The sequence below is a fragment of the Euprymna scolopes genome, chromosome 10 (assembly GCF_053919585.1).
Source record: "Euprymna scolopes isolate OS-2025 chromosome 10, ASM5391958v1, whole genome shotgun sequence".
NCBI classification, from domain to species: Eukaryota; Metazoa; Mollusca; class Cephalopoda; order Sepiida; family Sepiolidae; genus Euprymna; species Euprymna scolopes.
Window position 1 is genome coordinate 162,349,373 of NC_136491.1, and position 24,874 is coordinate 162,374,246.

At 36.7% G+C, this 24,874-nt stretch overlaps 1 protein-coding gene across 4 annotated transcripts in view; it reads right to left on the bottom strand.

Annotated features, from left to right (window-relative positions):
• The window catches only part of LOC145286344 (protein O-glucosyltransferase 2-like), a 109,649-nt gene extending 99,680 nt beyond the window's left edge, over positions 1-9,969 (bottom strand). The window contains exon 1 of one of the 4 annotated variants that reach the window (XM_080135278.1): positions 9,314-9,969. In XM_080135278.1, coding sequence (XP_079991404.1) covers positions 9,314-9,519 — 206 coding nt within the window. In that variant the 5' untranslated portion in view covers positions 9,520-9,969. Of the gene's footprint in view, positions 1-6,611; positions 8,107-9,313 lie in introns of those variants that run through there. The other 3 variants (XM_080135277.1, XM_080135280.1, XM_080135279.1) reach the window with 3 other exon arrangements.
• Between the last annotated feature and the right edge of the window lie 14,905 nt (positions 9,970-24,874).

Consider the following 24,874-nt stretch of genomic DNA (forward strand, 5'->3'; position numbering starts at 1 on the left):
TCGTAATTTTCATACAAGTTTATTTATTAAAACTCTCTCTACATGTTAGCACCAGAAGGTAAAAACGAACATAGTTTATCTAAGGAATTTGCTGTAATTTCATATACTTTAAATGTAAATCAAGTGTTGTGGGACTACAACTGTCGATGTTAGCCCCGCAAACTCCAAAAACTAAAAATAAATATATATGTGAAAATGGAGGAGTTGAACAATCAAACAAAGATGACCGAGGCGGAGGATAAATTTATACAAAATATATTTTCTCAAAATCGATATTAAGTGAAAAGTGAAGACTAGAAAGTTTCTTCTTAATTAAGTCTCTTCCATCGACTGAGGTAATTAAATGAAATGAAGTAAAAAAAAAGTAAAAGTTTTAGGTTAGAAATAACCAGTCCTTTTCAGAAATACTTAAACAACATAAAAGTCAATTGCTTACTTCAGCAAGGAGCAAAAAGGTAAAAAGTCCATTTCCGTGTAAAATTAATTATCGGGAGTGTGCGCGTTTAACGTCCTGTGCACAGAATCGATGATGATGTTTACAACATGCTGGCTTAGGTCGACTCTTTGGTTTTGGCGTAAAATGCCCTATTTATAGATTTCAATAGACTCCATGAACGCTGTCGGAAAAAATATTTTTGAATTTTGTTTTCTTCGTAATCCGATTGGATAAAAAAAAACTATCTTTGTGGCGTAAGATGCTTTGAAAGACGTCTGCGTGGAAAGGCAGGGTTTAGTTTATATGCCCACAGAATTTGCATGGGTGTAGAAAGGAAATGTGTGCGTAGCTGAAACGATCTTTAAACAGCCGCGCAAGCAACTGGGTTTTACAGTTGGAGAGCAGACACGTGCTGTGTGCCATTATTCTGTTTGAGTAGATCCCGCCATCGTTTGCTGAGTCAACGGCAGGGCTATGATACAAGGGTAGGAAGTAACATTTGATAGCTTTTACTGTATATCTAGGGAATGAAGTTTGGTCTCCTTAATAACCTACACTAACCTCCTAAACTCCAACCTCTAGTCCATGCCCCAAAGGGTGCCAATAGGGTTAAGAAATGAAATTGTTGTATATTCTGTAATAGGACGTGGCTTTTAATATTTTTAATATATCAATGCTGAGTAAATATGCCTCTTTTAATAAAACATGATATACAATATTCTTTTAATAAATTACTGGGTATAGGTGTACACTGAATGCATGAGTACATCAATTTAGATCAGAAATAGGTCTATTGTTCAGAACGTGACTTTTACACAATTATATTAATGGGTGTGGATCTATTCGGGTGCGATGACATCAGATATATTTGTATGTGAATTGAATTATAACGGTAAAATCTGATGTTTATGGGCGGTAATTTAGATCGACATAATAAAAGAGAATTTGGAGCATAACAATTTATGAAATAGTAGTAGTAGTACCAGTGAGCTCAAAAGGATATGGAAGATGAAAAAAATCAAGATAACACCATTAATATTAGGAGCACTAGGAACAATCCTGAAAAACTTTGAAAATAGAATGTGAGAGATTGAAATTAGAGGGATAGCTGAGAAGATACAACAGATAACAGTAATGTAAACGGTTGAAATATTAAGGAAAACATTGAATGCATAGACTAACACACATGCAAGCCAGACATATAGAAATTGCTACAAAGAAACATCACAGATAGATGCAAAGAGAACTGGGACCTTAAGGAGGCTTATTGCCACACAAATTACAGTGAAGACCAATCATTGCTAACAATGAGAAATCAATAGTAAACGGCTATTGCGATAATGCAAACTAATTTGCAAAGATTATCAAAAGAGGTGGTGATTTCCGAAAATCTGGAGAGACTTGCTGTCACCCACATTTCAGGGAACACCACAGGTTGTTCTCAAAGAGAAATCTTTGATATTAACCTGTGTGAAAATAATAATAATAATAATAATAATAATAATAATTCTGATTTTGTTTATCAACGTCTCTCTGGAAAGGGATCGGATTCATTTCCAGAGGATTTCCCTCAATCTCGATTTCAAACCAGGAGCTTCAAAGATTAAGGGTTTTCCTAAGGATGTTGGTAGCACCTACAATAGCAGAGGTCTGAAGGCCGCCTAAAACATTGGGGATTTGTAGTTTTTTTCAATTGTCTTTCCAGACGACTTGATACTATTCCTAGTGTACCAACTATGACCGGGATTATTTGTGTTTTAATCCCGTGTATACACCTTATCTTCAAGGCCAATGGAGCATAATTGCTCCACTTCTCATTCTCCTTCTCTCTCACATTTCTGTCCAAGGGTACTGAAAAGTCTACAATCTGCCAGTTTTTTGAGACTTTGTTAATGACGATCAAATCCGGATGATTATGTTCCAGTTGCTTGGTCGTTATGACACTTTTGTCCCACCATACCGCTACCTCTACCTTACCATCCTCACTTGTTCTCACTTCATAAGGCACCTCCTCAAACCATTTTCCAGCACACTTCATCCCAACCTTCTTACAACCCTCCCAATATATCCGAAGTCCCATGCGATCGTCTTTTGCGGTACTCTCTCAGGGCCAATCCACTACACCCTGCTGCAAGGTGCACAATTGACTGTGACGTCTTACCACAAATCCGGCATTCTGCAGCAACTTCCTCTCCTACGAGGGACGTGCAATAAGTAATACCCTTGACCCACTTCCAGTTGTCTGATCTAGCTGAAATTTTGCATGTGCAATGACTTATATCTCTACGGGTTATGTGGTAAATTACAGCTCTGAACTAATTGTAAAACACTGGCATCATGAATTCAAACATGGCCGGAAGTCTATGGATTCAGCTCCCAGACCTGGTTGTCCCCGCCTTCTGCCATTGATGAGGCATCTGCCCGTCAAGTTGAGGCTGCCATTTTGGAACATCGGCTCATTACTATTCGCCAAATAGCCCAAGATGTCAAGATTAGTACAGGGTCTGTGGAAACTATCATTCATGACCATTTGCATAAGGTGTCTGCCAGATAGATTCCCAGGTTGCTCACACCATTCCAGAAACGAGAACGCATCGAGTGCTCGAGGATGAATTTCAAGATGTGCCAAGAAGATGAGTCAAAGTTTTTCAAAAGACTGATTAAACAGGATGAAACCTGGGTCCATCACTATGATCCAGAGACCAAAGCCCAGTCAATGCAGTGGAAGCACTTGGACTCACAACCTCCAAAGAAGGCAAGTGTGCAGCCCTCCGCTGGCAAGGTCATGATCACAGACTTCTGGGACCAGGACGGAGTAGTGATGACAGATTTCCTGGCAAAGGGTACCACAATTACAGGAGCCTATTATGCTTCACTTTTGAGGAAATTAAGGGAAGCTATCAAAATCAAGAGGCAGGGCAAGATCACCAAAGGTACCTTCCTCCTTCAGGACAATGCTCAGGTCCACAACTCGTATGTCACCAGATCAGAAGCACGGGCGTGTGGTTATGAAATCCTAGCCCATCTTCCCTACTCTCCTGACCTTGCACCCTCTGACTTTCACCTCTTCTCAGCCATGAAGTTGTTTTTGAAAGGTAAGCGTTTCCCAGATGATGCAGGATTTCTGAAGTCACGTCATGGTTGAAGGACCAAACTGGGGTGTTCTACAAAAACGGTCTCCAGAGCTGCATCAAACGATGGGAGAAATGCATAACTCTGGGTGGTTCCTATATAGAGAAAGACTAGTAACTGTGCCAAGTTTCGTTGCTCTACTTCTATGGGAAGTGGGTCAGGGGCATTACTTATTGCACGCTCCTCGTAGAACCACTTTTTTGAACAATCGTGTTCTTAACGCCTGCTCTTGTGCTGCACAAACAAAAGCTTCAGTACTCTTAGCCAGATACTCAGCTCTAAGCCATTGCCATGATCTTTCATCAGCCACTTCTGCTATATCCTGGAAGAACCTTCCATGCATTTTCTTCCTAGCCAGTTCCTCTGTCCTTTCTCTATCCATACATTTATCATCATCAGCCTTGATCTCACATACCTCCACTTCATGGGCTACAACCTTAATCATCCACTCCTCACTTCTAACCACATGCTCCTTCAACAACATCTCCTTGGTTCTATCACAATCTTTTACACTTTTCAATCCTCTCCCACCATCTTTCCTCTTTTGATACAGCCTTGCTAAGCTATTTCGAATGTGAAATATATACCAAACATTGCTAAAACTTTTCTTTTCTTGTTTTGATATCCATGGCATGTAAATCCTTGTCAGATCATTCTAAAATTCCTGCACTGTATCTCAAAACACTGACTGCCCATGCATTCACTGCTTTGATTAGGTTTCCTCCATACAGTTTCGATTTTGCAATTAGTTTCACTCTACTAAGATACTCCTTCCTGACTTTCTCCTTCATTTCTCTGTTCATGATGCCTACACCCTTTAACACTCCCAAATACTTATACCCTGTATCTTCTAGTTCTTTCATTATTTCTCCATTTGGCAGCACTATTCCATTCGAATGAACCTTTACTCCTCTTTTCATCACCAGCACTGCACATTTACTAATCCCAAACTCCATCCCAATGTCTTCTGAGTATGTCCCCACAAGTTTCCTTTTCATTTCTACAGAATATTTTCAAATCATCCATAAACAGTAGATGGTTGAGGCGTCTGTCACCAGATCCAAAGTTATACTCCAGTTTTTCTCTCTTCAAAAGGATTCTCAGTGGCATCAGTATCATTACAAAAAGAAGTGGCGATAACGAATCTCCTTGGAATATTCCACATTTAATGCCAACCGGCCCCATCACTTCTGTTTGCTGTCAGCACCGTTTTCCATTGAGCCATACTTTCTCCAAAAGCCCTTCCACATTCTTAGCAACTTTCATCATCAATAGTGTTTCACATACCCATAAATAAGGAACCATGTCATAAGCCTTTCTGTAATCGATCCATGTTACGCTCAGATTCCTCTTCTTTGCATCCTGCATTAATGTTTTATCCTCTCAAGCCTTTCTGATACCCCTTCTGTTCATCAGGAAAAACATCATTACTCTCAAGATTTTCATAAATTTTCTAATCAAATCTGGATCTATGGATTGGCATTCTGTACAATCCCCAACCACCATCCACACTTCAGCTTGAGTTATTAATGGATTGAATAACTTTACAAAGTACAACATCCTCTTCACACTAGGATGTCTGCTAGTGCTAGACTGATGTATTGCCTGTACCTTAGAAACATTTTGTTCTGCAGCTACGGCACACACATAGGTTTTTGGGTGTGCTGAAAACGAATATCGCATTTAAATTTTCGGCAAATTATTTTTTTGTGTATTAAATAAAAATATACGCACTTGCGCGTACAAAAATGGCCACCACTTATAACAAAGAATTACATTGCTTAATACCCAGAAAAATACTTATTTTCGCAAAATTTAAATGCGATATTTGCTTTCAGTGTACCCGAAAACCTATCAAAAAAGATTTTTAAGGTAGGTTTTGTGTTGGTCTACCAGGCCACAATTACCAAATAAACACCACTTCAAAAAAAACAAAAACCCCAAAAAACAGACCCCCCCCCAAAAAAAAAGGTGGCTATAAAGTGGGTGTTAATTTTACGTTAAATTATTATAGAAAAGTGATCCTTCATTTTATAAATTTTATAAAACTATAATTTCTTCATATCTTGGAAACTACTCGTTTCCTGGAATTTTAAACGTTATTTTCGTTTTCAGTACCATTGAAAATCTATTGTAATTTTAAAGGATTTTTGGAGCGTGAAAAGATACTGAACCTTTACGAATGTTTCAGTCATAATCATTTATTTTCCTAGTTTTGCATATGAATAACAAAATATTTGATATTTCCCCAAAACCTCTGGCCTTGGTGGAGGGGAGGGGAGACTAAAAGTTGCTACTATGGTTTCAAATGATCTGAAATAACAGTAAAGGGAGACTTGATTCCAAATAATTCTCATATGTTATATCTCCTCTCTTTGGTTTTCATACATAAAGTAAATTTCACGGAGTATAAAGATTATTTGATAATGGAGATATTCAAAATCGTACCCCATTTCCAAAAGAGGAGAGATATAACATGAGAAATATTTGGAATCAAGTCTCTTCTTGCTGTTATTATGTGTGCGTGTTGTCAAACATGCACAGCTGTCAACAAATAATACATAAATAAGAAGCATATATAAACATTTATGGATTTGTTTTACAATAAACAGAGGTAGGAAAATGTGTCAAAAAAAAAAAAAAAATAAATAAATAAATGTTATCAAAGGCAACCTAATTTCCTCTATCTGTGGGAAATTTATTCGCTACGTCCCGCGAAGGTTATCCCACGAAATTAAGCTTTAAAGAAAACAAAGGAAATAGCATGCAATACTAACAGGACTTAAATGAATAACAAAGATATACTTTAAGAACATGAAAGCATTAACATTTATTGGGGAGAAAAGATCACAGAGGGTTGGGAGAAAGGAAAACAGCAAAGCTGCAAAGTTCAATTATCAAAATATACTCACGTTCAAATGTTCACTAGTTCGACTGTAAAGTAGCTGCCTAGAATTGTCCTTCAGGCAAGCGCAACAAAGCTTAATTTAACAAACGAGAGAGAAATCAGAAATTAGAGGTTTTGAAAGGTATAGAAACTTACTGCGTTACTATCGTTCAATAATCATCTTTTTTTCTTTACATGTGTATCTTCCTCTTCGCCTTTTCCGAAGACACGTAATCCTTTAACTCTTTCAAAGTTCATTTTCGACGAAGGAATTAATCAGAGTATAAGCACTGATTAGGTAAAATCCTTAGTCTGCAAAAAACTCTTCAGTAAGTATATCCCTTATAGCGCCACGACGACCATAATTCAGCCTTCATCTCGACTGCTTCATAGATATTTAAATTGCCGCACGTTCACGGGTGTCGCTTTCCACGATCAGATTCTAACTTGAAAAAGATCGATTTACTCTTTCTCTTTGCATTACCAAGGTACTACAGCTTGGTCTCCTTTTCGGAGTATCTTCCTTGAACACTCCAGCATACCTTCATCTGAATAATGGGTACTTGTACAGTTTAGTCAAGACATTAAAAAATGAAAATATCGAAAAAAGTTTAAATTGTATGTGTTCGTTATGGGACGAAGTTCTCTGAAAAAAAATTTCACTTAATTTCATCAAGTAGTTTTGTTTTGTTTTTTACAGCAAAAAAAAAAAACCAAACAAACAATTTGTTATGATACTGAGCAAAATGTTCGATTTTTAAGCTAGTATTAGAGATGGGGAGTGGTGTCAGCGCTTTAACTGGAATTATCTGCCTTTGTCATTTCTAAAATTCAACAATTTTTTTTAAATCCAAGATGGCCGCCTTCAACGCGCTCTCATAAAAATGTGTTTTTCCACTGTAAAAAAAACAAAAAAAACTACTTGATGAAATGAAGTGAATTTTTCTTTTCGGAGAACTTCATTCTATAACGGTTACATACAATTGAAACTTTTTTCGATATTTTCATTTTTTAATGTCTTGACTAAACTGTACAAGTACCGAATAATGAAATGCATTTCCATTTTAAACACTGGTATTGTCTGAGTTCCTCGAGACTTTAGTTTTGTCTGAAACTGGTTTTCGCTCTTCATTCTTCAATTTCTTGTCAAAAAAAGGCGGTAAAAACCCTTAGCCAATCAAGCGTCATGACGGATGACACGAAAAAAAAAAAAAACCCACAGAAATTTCTGACATATCTAGCTGATGGTGTTTTTAGTGTTTTTACTTGCTTTAAAACGTTTATACGGTTCGAAAACCAAGTAGTGTCACGTGTTAGCTGAGAACAAGAAAAAATGGCCCCGATCTGACTCTTAACTCAAAAATAAAAAAAAATCAAACAAAACTATTTTGTTTATGCTATTCTTACATGATGCGTTCGCGCATGGACGCGCGTAGTAAGGTGACTTGTCACATCGCGGAAGAATTTTGTAGCAGACATTTAAAAGAATAAAGTTTTCAAAGACAAAATGTCGTTCATTTTTCTGTGTTACGTAGTTTTGAATGCTTTTTTAATTGATCTAAAAAATTAAGTTTTCACGAGCAGTCTACAAAAGCATTTTTATTTATTTATTTATTTTTTTGGAGGGGTGTTTTTCAATTATAAAACTTATACAACATTTAACAGGTGCTTCTGCAGTTTAATTTACCGTTTTTCTGTAAGTAACGCGAACGCGCCGACATACACCGAGCAGAACTTTAATTTTTCACAAAATTCTGTTTATATTGGGGGGGGTAGGTCGGGGGAGGGGCAGGGGCGACCTAGGTAAGTATTGCCTTTGGTAACATTTATTTGATATATATTTGTTTGGTACTTATACAGTTTAGTGACGACATTAAAAAATGGAAATAATGAAAAAAAATTTTATTGTACGTAACTGTTATAGACTGAAGTTCTCCGAAAAAAAAATTTCACTTCATTTGATCAAGTAGTTTTGTTTTTTTTTACAGCGAAAAACAATTATTTATCACGACGACGTCAACGTGGCCATTTTGGAAATGTTATTGCAGGCCCAGGAATTCCCCAAGGGCAGGTAACTGCCGTACATAGCAGAATACCCCCATTTTAGGCCAATCTAGCCCTTTTTTTCCCCCACCAGAATGAGATTTTTTTTTTTTTTGCGAAGACAGATGCCATTTTTGGGGTGTTTTTTTTTTTTTTTTTTTTTTCTAATTTGTACCTATTTACTATGCCTCCCCACGGGACAGAGTTTGACACCAGGGTCGTTTTTTTCTAATTTGTAACAGAAGTAAATAAACGAAGTTTCGAAGTTATCCATGCGTGTCCAAAACTGCGCATGTTTCGAAAATAATCTCGTATAAAAATTCTTCAATTCTTTGCATTATTCAATTTCTTTGCATATTCAATAGTATTCTTATTTAAAAAAAAAAAAAAAAAATGCAGATGTAAAAAAAAAAAAATGTGTTGTGCGCATCTCAATATGGCGAGAAAAAAAAAGGCTAGATTGCGAAATTTGGCCTAAAATGGAGGTATTCTGCTAGGTACATTTCCAAAATGGCCACGTTGACGTCGTCGTGATAAATAATTGTTTTTCGCTGTAAAAAAAAAAAAAACCTACTTGATCAAATGAAGTGAAATTTTTTTTCGGAGAACTTCAGTCTATAACAGTTACGTACAATAAATTTTTTTTTCAATATTTCCATTTTTTAATGTCGTCACTAAACTGTATAAGTACCATTTGTTTCTTTACCACCTGTTCGTAAATATGTCTATTGTAAAACAACCCAAGATTTATATTTTTCATATTGATCTCACACACGCACGCACACACACACACAAAATAATATAACAGTACTTACTTTTTTCCCGCATTATCGACAGCTTGAATGAAAAAATATCTTACAGGTAAAACAATATCTGTTCGTAGACCGGGACCCCAAATTAAGGTTTTTTCTTTGTTCAAGTTTGTCTTGAAATTCGAATTACACTCCGACTCCAGCAAAAAGATGCGAAAACATATAATAAAAATTAGCGACAAAATTGGCAAATACATTTTTATGGACATTTTCTTATTTTTCTGGCAGTTTAAGTCTAAAAACCTTTGATGAATAAATTTAAATTAAATAAATAACAATTTAGCCGCATCTACAATCGAAGAGGAGCCGGCGTTTTGTTTGTTCTTTTTTTTTTTTTTTTTTTTGCTGTTTGTGTTTTGCTATTATTTTGAGTTTGTTATTGTTGTTGTTGCTTTTACTGATATATTATTTTACTTCTTCCAACAATCTTAATCACTTCTGTTTTGCTTTCTTAGTAACTACGAAAAGCAACGCAGCAACAACCGAGATGAATGTCAACAAAAATGCGTCTTAACCTCTCTGTCTCTCCTTTTATTTAAAAAATAGATTCTTCATTCAAGCAAGAATATGTGGGTGGGCAGACCTATTCTACCCACGATGTAAATAAATATAAATACACACCCTTAATTATATTTTTAGCAAAATAGTGTCCAAACAGTTTTCAAGCAATGCAAACGAGAATTGTTTCCTTTGGAAACTAGGGCGTGTCGATTAACAGTTGAGTTAATTGACGTAAGATTTGGACAAGGGACTTAAGGTGATTTGTGATGATGATTGAGAGTCACCTTTTAGCAAACGATAAACTTGTTTCATGACGGCGAATAATTTTAGAGAAAGAGAACAGCGCATTATATCAAATAGTGTAAGAGTCGCAAATCTGATAGTCCCTGAAGTTCAGGGCCTATCAGATTTGCGACTCTTATACTGGCATCTAAGCTTCAGCCTCCATCGACGAAATGTTGCATCCCTCTGCCTGTTCTACAAGTATTTTAATGGTGAATGCTCTGACGAACTGCAAGCACTTGTGCCCCACGACGTGAACACCAAACAAGGCACATTGCCACTTTGGTGTAGGGGGCTACTATCAGGGGCAGCAACTACTGGGGCACTATGTTGGGATTTTGGGCAGCAAGATGTCGGTTCACGTTGCACTTGAACTTCTGCATATCGGTACAGTTAGGGAAGCAGGAACCTGGAATGGAATTCCAGAGTCTAGCGGTTCTGGGGAAGAAACTACTGGAGTAGAAATATCTTTTACATCTAGTGATCTCTACTGTGTGGGGGTGGGATTTAGCTGCCTGTCGGGTTTGTCGAGGGTGTCTACGTCGTGGGGGCACAAGTGTCTACAGTTCGTCAGAGCATTCACCATTAAAATACTTGTAGAACAGGCAGAGGGATGCAACGTTTCGTCGATGGGACAGAGGCTGAAGCTTAGATACCAGTTCAGGGCCTATCAGATTGGCGACTCTTTTTTGAACCTTGTCTAGGAGCGAAAGACTAGTAGCAAATGCACCAGGCCAAATGTGACAACAATACTCCATACATGGGCGAATGGTGGCCTTATAGAGGTACAGGATATTTTCAGATGTCAGTAGTTTTCTAGCACGGTAGAGAGAGCCTACCTTTTTTGCAGCGGCCCTGGCAATGTTTTCAATATAATTGTTCCAACTCGTATTTCCTGTGAACGTTAGGCCAAGCAGTTTGAAAGATGTACTCTCAGACAGGGAGTCACTGGCCATTGCTATTGGTGGCAGAGAAGGTTTCTTGTAATTATTGAAGGAAACCAGTTTAGTCTTGGCAGCATTGAATGTGACCATCCATTTATGTCTCCATTCCACTACAGATTGGAGGTCATCCTCTAGTGTTTTTGCCATTTCTTTAGATATGTATTCATTTGTTTTCCTGTCATGCCTGTTATAGAGTGTAGTGTCATCAGCATATATACCCATCTCAGAGGCAATTTTGTCGGGGAGGTCATTAATAAATATCAGGAACAATAGAAGTCCAAGGATAGACCCCTGAGGCACTCCCGCATTTATATCACACTGTTTAGATGTACGACCGTCGAGGACAACCTGGATTTTTCTCTTATCTAAGAAGGGTTTAATTATGTTAAGTATTCTACCAGTGATACCATATGATTTAATTTTCCTGAGGAGACCCTTGTGCCATACTCTGTCAAAAGCCTTAGATATATCTAGAGCTACCGCTCTGCCCTCCCCCGCTTTGTCCAGTGAATGGTATATACATTTAGAAATTACAAGTGAGGATGTCAGCTGTGGAACGGGCATGTTTAAATCCATATTGTTTGTCAGTCAGAAGTTTAGCATCTGTAAGGTGCCGGACTAGAGCATGGTTAATTATGGTCTCAAATATTTTGGCGAAAAGTGGGAGGAGGCTAATGGGGCGATAATTTAATGGGTCAGGTCTTTCGCCAGAATTCTTGAATATTGGTACCACAGAAGCAGTTTTCCAACAGCCCGGAAAGCAAGATTCATTAAGACATTTGTTGTAGAGTTTGGAGAGAACTGGAGCTACTTCGACTGAGCACTTTTTTAATAGCACAGCTGGGATGAGATCAGGTCCACATGCTTTTGAAGTGTTAAGGTTTTTTATGATAGCGTGTACCTGAGCAGGGGTGATTTTTAGATCGTCTAGCTTAATGAAGATATTCTACAGTGTTCGGCTTGATATATTTGATTATGCAAATTATTCCTATTTCTTCCAGAGACCACGAGGTCCTAAAATATGCCATATAGGGCGACAACATTCCCGCCATGTTCAACCATGTACAACATGGATCCTTCTAAAAGGAAACTCGAACTAACATTCCCACAGGGGAATCATAACTACCGGCTCCATTGCAATGGATAGCAAATTCAGCCACTGTTTTTGCAAGGGACTTACCGTGACCAAAGAACTTTCATTTCTGATACATCTTGAATAAAATTTGAGTTAAAGGTATGGCTTTTGCTTGTGGAGTTTCATTTGCTATCTGCTGGGAGGAAATTGGGTGTGTAGGGAAGAAATTTCTTGAATTTAGGAAAACTTGTCCCCGGAAAACTTGTCTCCGGAAAACTCATACCCAGAAAACTTGACCTCTTTTGCTAGGTAGGAAAACTGGTCCCTTATTGAATAAATATCGATTGAAAACACATTTTATGACCGTTCTTGAAGAAGATATTGTCTTTAAAAGAGAATACACATCCCATAATATTTTTTTAAAATATTTTTACTTGTTTACTGTTGTTTTTAAAAAATTAAATTAATTTTTCTAAGTTTTAGTTTTCTACCTAGCTTTGAAAGTTTTTGGTCTTTCAACTTATTTTAAAGAGTTTATTTAGTTTTAAAAAAAAAAGTAATGTCGAGGGTTACTTATGAACAAAAAATGTCCGACATAAGAGGATCACGTCTTAGGACGATGATTGCTCAAAAATACAAAATTAAAGAAAATATTAAGGTAGATATAGTTTTAAAACGAGCCCCCCCCCTCCAAAAGAAAATAAATCTGTATATTTTTAGGAAATAATGCACATCCCATAATATTTAAAAAAATATTTTTACTTGTTTAGTGTTTAAAAAAAATTAAATTGATTTTTCTAAGTTTTCGTTTTCTACCTAGCTTTGTAAGTTTTTTGTGTTTAAACTTATTTTAAAGAGTTTATTTAATTAAAAAGAAATAACAAGTAATGTCAGACTCGACATTACTTAGTAAATAATTTTTAACAAAAATGTCCGGAAATTAAAGAAAATACTGAGATATAGTTTTAAAACGAGCCTCCCACATCTCCAAAAGAAAATAAATTTGTATATTTTTAAGTACTGCACAAGTGCCCCCGAAATGACTTTTAAACGATACCCTTCCTTCCCGATGTTAAGAATGGCTTTCGAAATAATAACGTTATTATTTCAGCGCGGTACCAAAATTACATAAGACCGTGTTTTCTTTTTTGTTGTTTTGTAATAACACAAGAATTATTTAAACTGAATTAATTCTTCTAAATAAAATAATTGCTTTCTTTGATAATACATGTTTTTTTCTTTTATTTTTGTTTCATAATGACACAAAAAGTGTTAAAACTAGAGTATTTTTTAATAAATATTTGGTTTCGTTTTTCGTATCTTGACTCCGTGATCAAGTTTATTTTTTTAAGCAAGAGTTAAAAATAATTTTTAAAAATATTATGGGGGTGCATAGTCTCTTTTAAAAACAATATCTCCTTCAAGAACGGTAATAAAATGTGTTTTCAATCGATATTTATTCAATAAGGGACCGGTTTTCCTACCTAGTAAAAAGAGGGGAGTTTTTTTGGGTATGAGTTTTCTGAGTACGGGTTTTCTGGAGACGAGTTTTCCCGGGACGAGTTTTCCGAGCACCAATTTTTTACATCCCATTTTTTTTTTTTTTTTGCAAAAACATTCTTCGTTAGATTCCTGTTTCTTTGTTTGTTTTTTTTTGCAAAAACAAGGTAGGTTAGATTCTCGTTTTTATTGCAAATATCTAGAATCATTTTAAGCGCTAGTAAATTATATATATATATATATATATATATATATATATATATATATATTACTTTTATAAATTCTTGATTTAAGACGAGCAGAATTTTTTTTTTCTTCTCTTAATTGGAAGAGATTAATGATAAATATTTTTCCTTTCGTTAAATCAAATGTAATTATTTCGTTGAAGTAACATATGTCTCAAAATCTATAAGACAGTGAAATTTGTTGCAGTGAGTGCACTTATAAAAAGTGAATGAGTAAAAAATTTTAAATTCTTCTCACGTTTTAAATAACGTTAGATAATAATTTAATTCGACCTTATATTTGGTCGTAGGTTGCTAGCGTATCTTAATTGCATTTTTTCCCTGAATTTAAGATCCCAAGAGGATTGTATACGTCTTTGTTTCATGTGTGAGGATGCCCACAGATAAAATATAACATAACACCAGTCGTTGTGTTTACTCGGCAACCATCTTTATTTAATACTCTTCTTACACTGGTCACCTCCAAGGGGCATTACTCCAAACGGTGTAACACCTGTTGCTGTTCATGCGACATCTTCCCTTTTCTCAAAGAAAGGAGAAAACAAACAACAAAAAAAAACGTCTGAATGGAATTAAAATAAAATATATATAAAAAAGTGACCTAGACATTCTTTGGGCAGACTATCCTCCTGCCTAATAGGGATTATTCTGCCCTTCCCTACTTTATTTCGCGTAGTCCCTGAATCTCAAAGGATCTCTCACTACTCTTCCCGACCGTGTTGTCCGTAGGCTTGCTTTTGTTTGTTCGGGGCTTGATATCATTGGGGGTGGTGTCGGGTTAACTCCCTCTCCTAATTCACCTTCATACCCAGGTTGGCCTGTGTCATCTCTCTCTTCTATGCCGTTACCTTCATTCCTGACTATTTCGCTCTGCACTCCGCATGGCTGGTGAATCAATGATGTAAGTGGGGGTGCTTCTGCAGTTTTTTTCAAGTCGACCCTATTCCATCGATATAGCTCCCCATTCACTTTTACATTGTATGACCGCTCATCCAGTCTCTCCCATACAATTGCCTTATTCCACTCTCTCTGACCCTTTATGTGGGGTTTCATCCGTACTACATCTCCAGGGTGTAACGGTTGAAGTGGTTTCACTTTGTGGTTAAAAAACTGTTCTTGTCTCCTGCTGTCTCGTTTGACACACTTTTTGAGGTTTTTGGCCAATTCTGGTCTAAGTAACTCCTCTCTAGTTGGGAGAAGTGTTTTTGTTCTCTTTGACATCAGCTTCTGAGCTGGTGATAAGAGACCCTTAGATGGTGTATTCCTATGATCCAACATTGCTAGGTATGGATCAGCCTTATCCTCCATCGCTTTCCGGAAAAGGTTCTTTGCCATTTTTACTGCAGATTCTACTTTCCCATTCGCCTTGCTATTGTATGGACAGGTATATGTATAAAACACCACTTTTTAGCAAAGGGGGAAAATTCCTGGCTGCTAAACTGAGGCCCATTATCAGTTACCACCTAATCTGGTATTCGCTGTCGTGCAAAATGATGTTTCAGTTTGGTTACTACTGTCTTAGCTTCTGTATTTTGAAGATGATCAATTTCCCAGAAGTTGCTCATATAATCCACAGTACAAAGATAGTCTCTATCTGTAAACTTAAACAGGTCCATTCCCACTTTTGCCCAGGGTCTGTCAGGAACTTCATGAGCCATTAATGGTTTGGCTGGATTGGCTACTTCGTATTTTCTGCATGTGAGGCATTTTGAAACATAGTCTCCGATCTCACTGTTCATGTTTGGCCAATACAAACATTCTCTTGCCCTTCTGCAACATCCTTCTATTCCTAGGTGTGTAGAATGCAACTTCTCCTTCAGTATAGCTCGCTGGGTAATTGGAACCCCTACACGATTACCCCTGGAAATTAACCCATCTTGTACAGTCATTTCATTTCGTATACCAAAAAACGGTCTCACCTCTGGGTCAAGATGTATTTTTTCGTCTGGCCATCCCTCCACAATTACTTGCTGCAACTGCTGCATGCTTCAGTCTTCTTTTGAGGCTGAGCGCAGTTCAAGCAGCCTCCTCTCTGTTACAGGAATGTATTCAGCTTCCTTGGCATCATCTTCATTGTCCATATCTTCGCTGTTCACTCCGTGGATATATGCTCTTGATAGTGTGTCTGCAAGGAACATCTTCCTACCTGGATGGTACAGAACGGTAGCATCGTAAGCCTGTAATCGCATCAGCATGTTTTGCAGTCGTTTGGGGCATTTTCCCAACTCTTTTTTCATGATAGCTTCTAATGGCCTATGATCGGTCAGTACCGTTATCTTTCAACCAAATATATATTGATGAAACCGTTCAGTAGCATAGACTACTGCTAGCAGTTCTTTTTCAATTTGCGCATATCGGGTTTCTGTGTCAGTCAGTGCACGGCTGATATAAGCTAGAGGTTGACCTTCCTGCAGTAGTGCAGCCCCCATACCTTTATCACTTGCATCACATTGAATGACCAAAGGTTTGTTGGGTTCATAGTATCTCAATACTGGTGCCTCACTCATTAACCTTTTAATTTTTTCAAAAGCTCTTTCATGAATTTGGGACCACGTCCATGGCACATCTGCCTCCACTAAATTCCGAATTGGGGCCATCACGTCGGAAATATGTGACAGAAACTTTGCCAAGTAGTTCACAAATCCAGCCAATCTTTGCACACCTTTAACATCTGTTGGGCATGACATCTCTTTTATAGCTTTTACCTTCCCAGGGTCAGGAAGTAACCCATCACTGGTTATCGTGTGACCTAGGAAAGATATAGATGTTTGTCGTAGGTTCAATTTTCCAGCATTCAATCGAATCCCATGATCACAGCATCTCTGCAACAGTTTTCTCAGTTTTTATCATGATCAGCTGTTGCTTCCTCCATTGTTTTACCTTTCCCAATCACCAGAAGATCATCTGCTTTGTTGATCACACCCTCTAAATCCCATACATTGTTAAAGAGGGCCTTTTGAAAGATCTCTGGAGCTGGAGTAATCCCAAATGGTAAAATCTTCCACCAAAATCGACCAAATGGCGTGGTAAATGTAGTCAAATGACTGCTGACTTCATCCAATTTCAAATGCCAAAATCCATCTCGTAAATCCAGGGTGGAAAATACTTTGCTGTCAGCCAGTTCTGGCAGTAAATCATCCAATGTAGGTAGTTGGAAATGTTCCCTTTTCAAAGCCTTATTTAGTGGTCTTGGGTCTATGCAAATCCTTAGATTTCCATTTTTCTTCATCACCAATGCCAATGCACTTACCCATGGAGTTGGCTCACTTACTGGTTCAATAACTTTCTTTTTAACTGTTTCTCCAATTCAACTTTTAATTTGTCTTTCAGTGTGACTGGCACTCTTCGTGCTGCAGCTACATTTGGTGTTACTGCTGTATTGTTATGATTTAATTTGTTGTTAAGAGTTATCCCCCTTGGGATTGACATTCATAATAAAAGCGCCCTCTGTTTCATTTTCCCGCTCGATCCTTTCAAGAGCGTACGTGTATTTTACAGTTAATAAAACCTTTCTAAAAGGCAATTCTTTACTTACTGATACTATTCACTTCAATTTTATTAACTGTAAAAAAAAAAAAAAAAAAAAAAAATAATGGATCGAATCTTACGTCCCGACAGATTCGAGGTGGAACCTACATGCCCTAATTCCGAAAAATCCTATAGGCATTGGAAATTAACCCTCCAGAATTATATCCGCTCACATAATAACGGATTAATCGAAAACACTTCAGATAATTTCTTTGCCTTGATCAATTGTATTTCAGCCTCTGTTTTCGATTTAATAAGCGATAAAACCGACTACGATAGTGCATTAAGAACATTGGACGCCGCTTATTTAAAACCTGAAAATATTGTTTATAATAGATATCGATTGATGACGACGAAGCAACAAACAACACAAAATATAGATGCCTTCATACTACAATTGGAAATGCTTGCCAAAACATGTAACTTCGAAGCGGTTTCTGCTGAAGAAAACAAAAATCAATACATTCGGGAAGCTTTCATCGGTGGAATTTCTTCTTCGTCCATCCGACAACGACTGTTAGAAAAACCCATCCTGACTTTACAAGACACATATGCCACGGCCAGATCTCTTGAACAAGCAGAAAAGCATTCGATAAGCTACGCAAATAACTTTACTGTAGCAGCTACAAATAATCCTTCGGGCTACAATCGTATAGCTGTGACTAAAGAAAATATGCATCCAAAAGGGGTTTGTTTTTTCTGTGGAAAATCACGCCATCCTCGATATTTATGTCCTGCACGAAACGCCGAATGTAAAAAATGCAAAAAAAAATGGTCATTGGGCTAAAGTGTGTAAATCTTCTATTTCTAACACTCATACTGCTGTTCTTTATGACGACTCTGACTACCCCTCACCTTCTCTATCCTGACTAGGAACTAACTCCAAAGATGTCACATTCACTCAATGCCAAATTAACGGGCACTTTGTGAACGCTATGGTGGACTCCGGCAGTGTAAAAACATTCATTAATGAAAATACTGCTAAAAAACTTAAACTCTTCACAATACCTAAAAACAAAACTATAGCTCTGGCTGCTTCCGATCAACATGCTAAAATAACTGGCGAAGCTGTCGTGGATTTAATACTGAAAGATAAAACCCATTCTGGAATAACAATTGAAATCATTGAAAACCTTTTCATTGATTTAATAATCAGAAAAGATATTTTTAAAAAATATAAAAGAGTAACACTTAAATTCGACGGTCCTAGAGACAAACTTATAATTGGAGCTATAAACACGAATAATTTTTTTCCTACCATAAACGTTCCACCCCCTCCTCTCTTTTCTAATCTTTCTCCTCATACTACTCCTATTGCGACAAAATCCCGACGTTACACTTTTGCCGCCAACAAATTCATAAAAGAAGAGACTGCTAGAATGTTGAAAGAAGGCATAATTGAACCTTCGATATCTCCGTGGCGAGCGCAAGTTCTTATAACTTCGAATGAGAATCATAAGAAAAGAATGGTAGTCGACTACAGCGATACCATTAATAGATTCACGGAACTAGACGCTTACCCAATGCCTAATATCAATAAGATGGTAGACGACATCGCTCAATATAACATCTTCTCTACTCTCGACCTAAAATCTGCTTATCACCAAATACCTATAAATCATGCTGATCGTAAATTCACTGCGTTTGAAGTAAGTGGCAAACTTTTTCAATTTACTCGTCTTCCTTTTGGCGTCACCAATGGAGTAAGTGCTTTCCAGAGGAGCATAGACTATATTATAGAAAAAGAAAATCTAACTGATACCTTTGTGTATGTTGATAACGTAACTATATGCGGAAAAAATCAAGAAGAACACGATTACAGTCTTCAAAAATTCTACAAAATTGCTAAACAATATAACATCACTTTAAATGAAAATAAAAGCATAATTTCTTCTAGTTCTATTACTCTACTCGGCTACACCATAGAAAATAATCAAATAGCTCCCGATTATCAAAGACTAAAACCATTACTCGAAATGCCACCTCCGCTGAATCTTAAATCTCAAAAAAGAATAGTTGGAATGTTTTCCTATTACTGCAAATTCATTAAAAAATTTTCTGATAAAATTTTATTACTAAATCAAAACAAAGAATTTCCACTACCTCCATCTGTATTAAAATCTTTTCAAACATTGAAAAATGATCTAAAAGACGCCACTTTAATAACGGTAGATCCAAATAAAGAATTTGAAGTAGAAACGGACGCTAGTGACTATTGCATTGCTGCAACACTAAATCAAGAAGGTCGTCCTATTGCATTTTTTTCAAGAACTCTCAATACTAACGAAATTAAGCACCATGCAGTAGAAAAAGAGGCAGCCGCTATTGTAGAAGCTCTCCGTAAGTGGCGACATTTTCTACTCGGCAGGCACTTTAAAGTCATCACAGATCAGAAGAGCATCAGCTTCATATTCGACAATAAAAGAAAATCAAAAATTAAGAATGACAAAATATGTCGTTGGCGTATAGAATTATCCCAATACAATTTCACTATAGTTTATCGACCTGGACCTGAAAATATTGCTGCTGACACATTCTCTCGCATCTCTGCTCTTACTTACAATCTACAAGATCTTCGTGATTTACATAAACAATTATGTCATCCTGGTGTTTCAAGACTAAGCCATTTTATAAGAACGAGGAACCTCCCTTTTACTTTGGATCAAATTAAGAATATTACTGACTCTTGCTCATCCTGTCAATTACTGAAACCCAAATTCGCCAATACCAATGGAGGGACTCTCATTCAAGCCATATTACCTTTTCAACGATTAAATCTTGATTTTAAAGGCCCTCTACCTACTTCTATACATGGCAACAAATATCTACTTACTCTAATTGATGAGTATTCCCGTTTTCCTTTCGCTTTTCCTTGCAGAGATATGACAAGAAAAACCATTATCCACTGTCTAAACAAACTCTTTTCAATTTTTGGTTTGCCTGACATGATACATACTGACCGTGCTTCTGATTTCTTAGCAAGAGAAATAAAGGATTTTTTACACAAAAAAGGAATTGCTACTTCTAAAACAAGTAGGTATCATCCTGAAGGTAATGGACAGATTGAAAAACTCAACGGTACCTTATGGAAGGCCATTCAAACAACATTACATTCTAATCAAATGAAACTACCTTATTGGGAAGACATACTACCGGACGCACTTCATTCAATTAGATCATTACTTTGTACTGCCACTAATATGACTCCCCATGATAGACTATTTAAATATAGTCGTAAATCTGCTTCCGGAATTTCAATTCCTTCTTGGGTTAAACCAGGCCCAATATATATTAGAAACCACACTAAAACAAGTAAACATGACCCTCCTGTAACGCCTGCCACCCTAATAGATGTCAACCCCCACTACGCTTATGTTCAACTACCTTCTGGTACTGAAACCACTGTCAACGTTCGAGACTTAGCTCCAAACTCATCAAATGAAGAAAACTCTAATAATAATCCTACTACTTCAGAGACTTTATTTGAACCTTCTACTAATGAAAACATTGGTCATGAGGAAGACAAAAATCAATCGTCTGATCTTGAAGAAAATCAGATTTCACTAAAAAATAATACTGAAAATCAGCATTCCTGCCAATCTGTGCGGAGGTCGTCCCGAGTTCGACAAATCCCTAGTAAATATAAGGATTTTGTGACTAAATACTGAAAAAACTGCAGTTTGGGTTCATATGTTATTTGTAAATAAAATGATTCTTATGTGATTGTAAAAAAAAAAAAAAAAAAATTTGTCTATAATTAATTACCCCTTACTTGAATACTTTAGGACGGGGAAAATGTTATGATTTAATTTGTTGTTAAGAGTTATCCCCCTTGGGATTGACATTCATAATAAAAGCGCCCTCTGTTTCATTTTCCCGCTCGATCCTTTCAAGAGCGTACGTGTATTTTACAGTTAATAAAACCTTTCTAAAAGGCAATTCTTTACTTACTGATACTATTCACTTCAGTCGATCTTAGAAAAAAAACTTGCCGCCATTTAATTTAGTAAACACTTCTTCTGGATTAGGTAATGGATAGTGAAAATCTTCTAAGGACCCGTTGAGTCCGGTCGCGAAGTCGGCGCAAACGCAAATTTGCCCAGACCTTTTCTTTACGTAAACTGCCAGAGAAGCCTACTCACTATATTCAATTGTAGCCAGTATACCGATGCTTTCTAATCTGTCTAGTTCCTGATTTATTTTGTTCAGGGTAGCGAACGGGAGATTACGTTTCTTTTTAAACACCAGTTGTGTGCCAGGTTTCAACTTAAAATCTGCGGCCATTTTTGTGCATCTCCCCAGGCCAGGAGTAAATACGTTTTTGAATTCTTTTGTAAAACAAGTTATAAGTTTCTCCGTTTCTGCTGGGTGGGTATCTATTTTCTTGCAGAATGTGGAGATCCCAGAGACGAAACTCCTCCATGCTCTCAGAACCGAACAGGTTCTCACTATCTTTTAGCACATACAATATTAGTTTTTTTGTTTTTTTTCCCCCCCATAAAGTGACGTTTGTAATTAATTCACCTTCAAAATGAATTTTTGTACCATTAACAGCCGTCACCATTCTGTTAGTTTTTAACATAGTCGGCTTTCGTAATATTTTCTACGTTTTGAGATTTATTATTGAAAGATCCGATCCACTGTCTAATTGGAATTTAATAGCCTTGCCGAAAATGTTAACCATTACATATTTGCATAGATTTTCATCTACGACGTCCTTAGTTCTGGTTTGACGTACATGGCTTCTATTCTGATTTTTCCTACAGTGCGAACTTTTATGACCGATCTTATTGCATAAATGGCATCTTTTTGTTAAAAATGGGCAATCTCTTACCTAATGTATTCCACCACATCTGAAACAAGTGCTCGGTGCTTTTAGTTTTTCTGGGTTTTGGTGGTTAGTGTCTTTCGACGGTTTTTTTCTTAGTTACTTTTTTATATTTGCGATACCTGCTTCGATATTTCTTGCATCATTTTTTATAATTTCTACTTTTTAACAATCCTCAGTCAATTTTTGAAGTGTTAAGTTCGGTTCATTTTCTAATTTTGTAAGGACTCTGTGCCTGATTTCCGCATCTTTTCCCGAGGTTAACCCTTGTGCAAACACAAGAATTTTAAAATTGTCTGCTGTTAGTTCAGACAACTTAAAGTCATCAGTGTTTGCTCACTACAGCTGCGTAGGTGGCAAAATCGTCATAATCGTCTTTTACCACATTCAAACATCTCCAATGCTTATGGAAAAGAGACGTTTTCAGCGAGAAAAGTTCTGTTAACAAATTTACCATCTCATTGAATGATAAATCTGCTGTTTTCCGAGGCAAGATGTTATCCACGAATTTATCATGCTCAGCCGTTTCCAATTTTCGTAGTAGAAGTCTGGTTTTCTTTTGATCAGACCAGTTGCCGCAGTCAATATTAAAAAAATCTTCATAACGCTGAAAATACACTGCAAATGATTTTTCCTCTTCCTCTTATTTAAAATTGTCTATCGCGGTTCATATTGTATTCTGAAAAAATGTTGAATTGCTTCCCGCATTCACATTATTCTTAACAATTTCAGTAAGCAATTCCTCTGTTCGTAATTGACGTTCGGCTAACTGTTTTTGAACTTTCTGCTGTTCCTCGGTTCGTATTTTACATTCCGCCAACTGTTTTTGCAATTCTTTTTGCTGTTCTTCGAATCATATTTGACGTTCAGTCCAGTGTTTTTGTGACTGACGCTTTTCGCCATCGATATGCAACTTGGTCAAATGTTTCAACGCTACTTTCAATTCGTCTGTTTTGCTTTGTCAGCATTAGCAATTTCCAAACGTTCGCTGAATTTTACAAAACCTTTTTATCCTTTCTTCCTCCAGACAACAAAACAAACAGAAAAAAAACATAAATATATCAAAAGTTCATTGTCTAAAGAGAAAAAAAATAACGCCCGATTTTAGCAGCGAAAACCACAAGTGACGAATTCTTTTTCCAAAAGTATAAACATTTACCTTTCTAAGTCGCGACGAACCTTTTTCTTTTTGCAAAAGTACAGCGCTATCTTTGAAAGTCGTGACAAACATTTTTCTTTTCAACTCCCCCCCCCCCGTAATGATCTGCGTTTTTTTTTGTTTTTTTTAGTAACGGTGAACCTTTCAGTTGCAAGTGTTATGTTAGACACTTCCTTCGGCTTGATAACATTTTGAGTCCAACGTCGTTAGTATTTTTAGAATACTATTTCAACGCGAGTATTTTTTTTTTCAATGTCGTTACTGGTTTCGATTTTAGTATGCTCCTTGAATCCAATGTCGTCAGTGTTTAGTTTTTTTTTTTTTTTTTTTTTTTTAGAACACTGTTTTTAAACGTGAGTACGTTCTCCGAATCCTATGTCGCCAGTGTTATGGCTTGCAAAGAAAACAGAACAACGGAATAGAGTTTAAACAATGTATTACTGGAACAACAACGTAAAAAGGTTACAACTGAAAACGTCACCGAGCAGGCGAGAGTCGCTCTGGTGTTTAATCCACACCTGGGATCAAAAGGTCTATGATTTATATAATGGATAGAACAGTTCATTTGGAGGGTGATTCCTCCACAACAGTTTGTAATTTTGCTTATTTCGTTTAATATACGAAGATGACTTTTATTGCCGGGAAATACAGATTCTTTTATATTTTATAAATTTAAAAACGGCATAATGAATAAAACGGTTCAATTAGACGACTAATCGGTTATAAATAGGCGAATGTTATTGATGTGATGTCGAACACATGACTAAATTCGTGCCTATTTAAGGAAAGCAAAACTAGTAGTCGGTTAAAGATGCGAGATGGAATGTGAACATTAAACAGTTTGTCAACTCGCTTACCAGTTTGGTTACCAGACATGGACTTCTATTATTGTACTCGACGGAATAAATCCGTTCTCTATTGTATCTGTATTATTTTTCACTGGATGATGCAACAGTTATGAAAGCTTTCAATTCCTATATTAATTTCAAAATAACATTCTGTTTACCAGACACATCACAATTTTCTTACTACTTACATCGTTTTGTCTTACCGCTTGTGGCTGTCTCCCGTTCCGCCTTACCGCTGGAGGTTGTCATTGTGAATCAGTTTCTGGTTACTAAACTAAACTTGATCAACTATTGCTGCTTCACATAGAAACCGCCTCTACCTCTTAATGATAACCACAGGAAGCAAGTCCAGAGGTTGGTTATTGTAAAAAGGAGATTCACTTCGCTATTAATACTTGTTACACTCGTTTCTATAGGATGCTTTCCAGTGCATTTCAATTGAAAGTTGGCAAATTGGAAAAATGATAGTTAGATCTGCAGAGAATATCGAGTTTATCTTTGAACTCATTATTAAAATGATTATCTAAATCGGATTAATATTTGTAATATATAATAGCCAGATGAAAGATTTGAAAAAGGCATGATTTGAAATGAAAGTCTCCAGCTTTGTATATCAAATTAGATTACTCGATATCTGTGTGCTTTTCATCACAA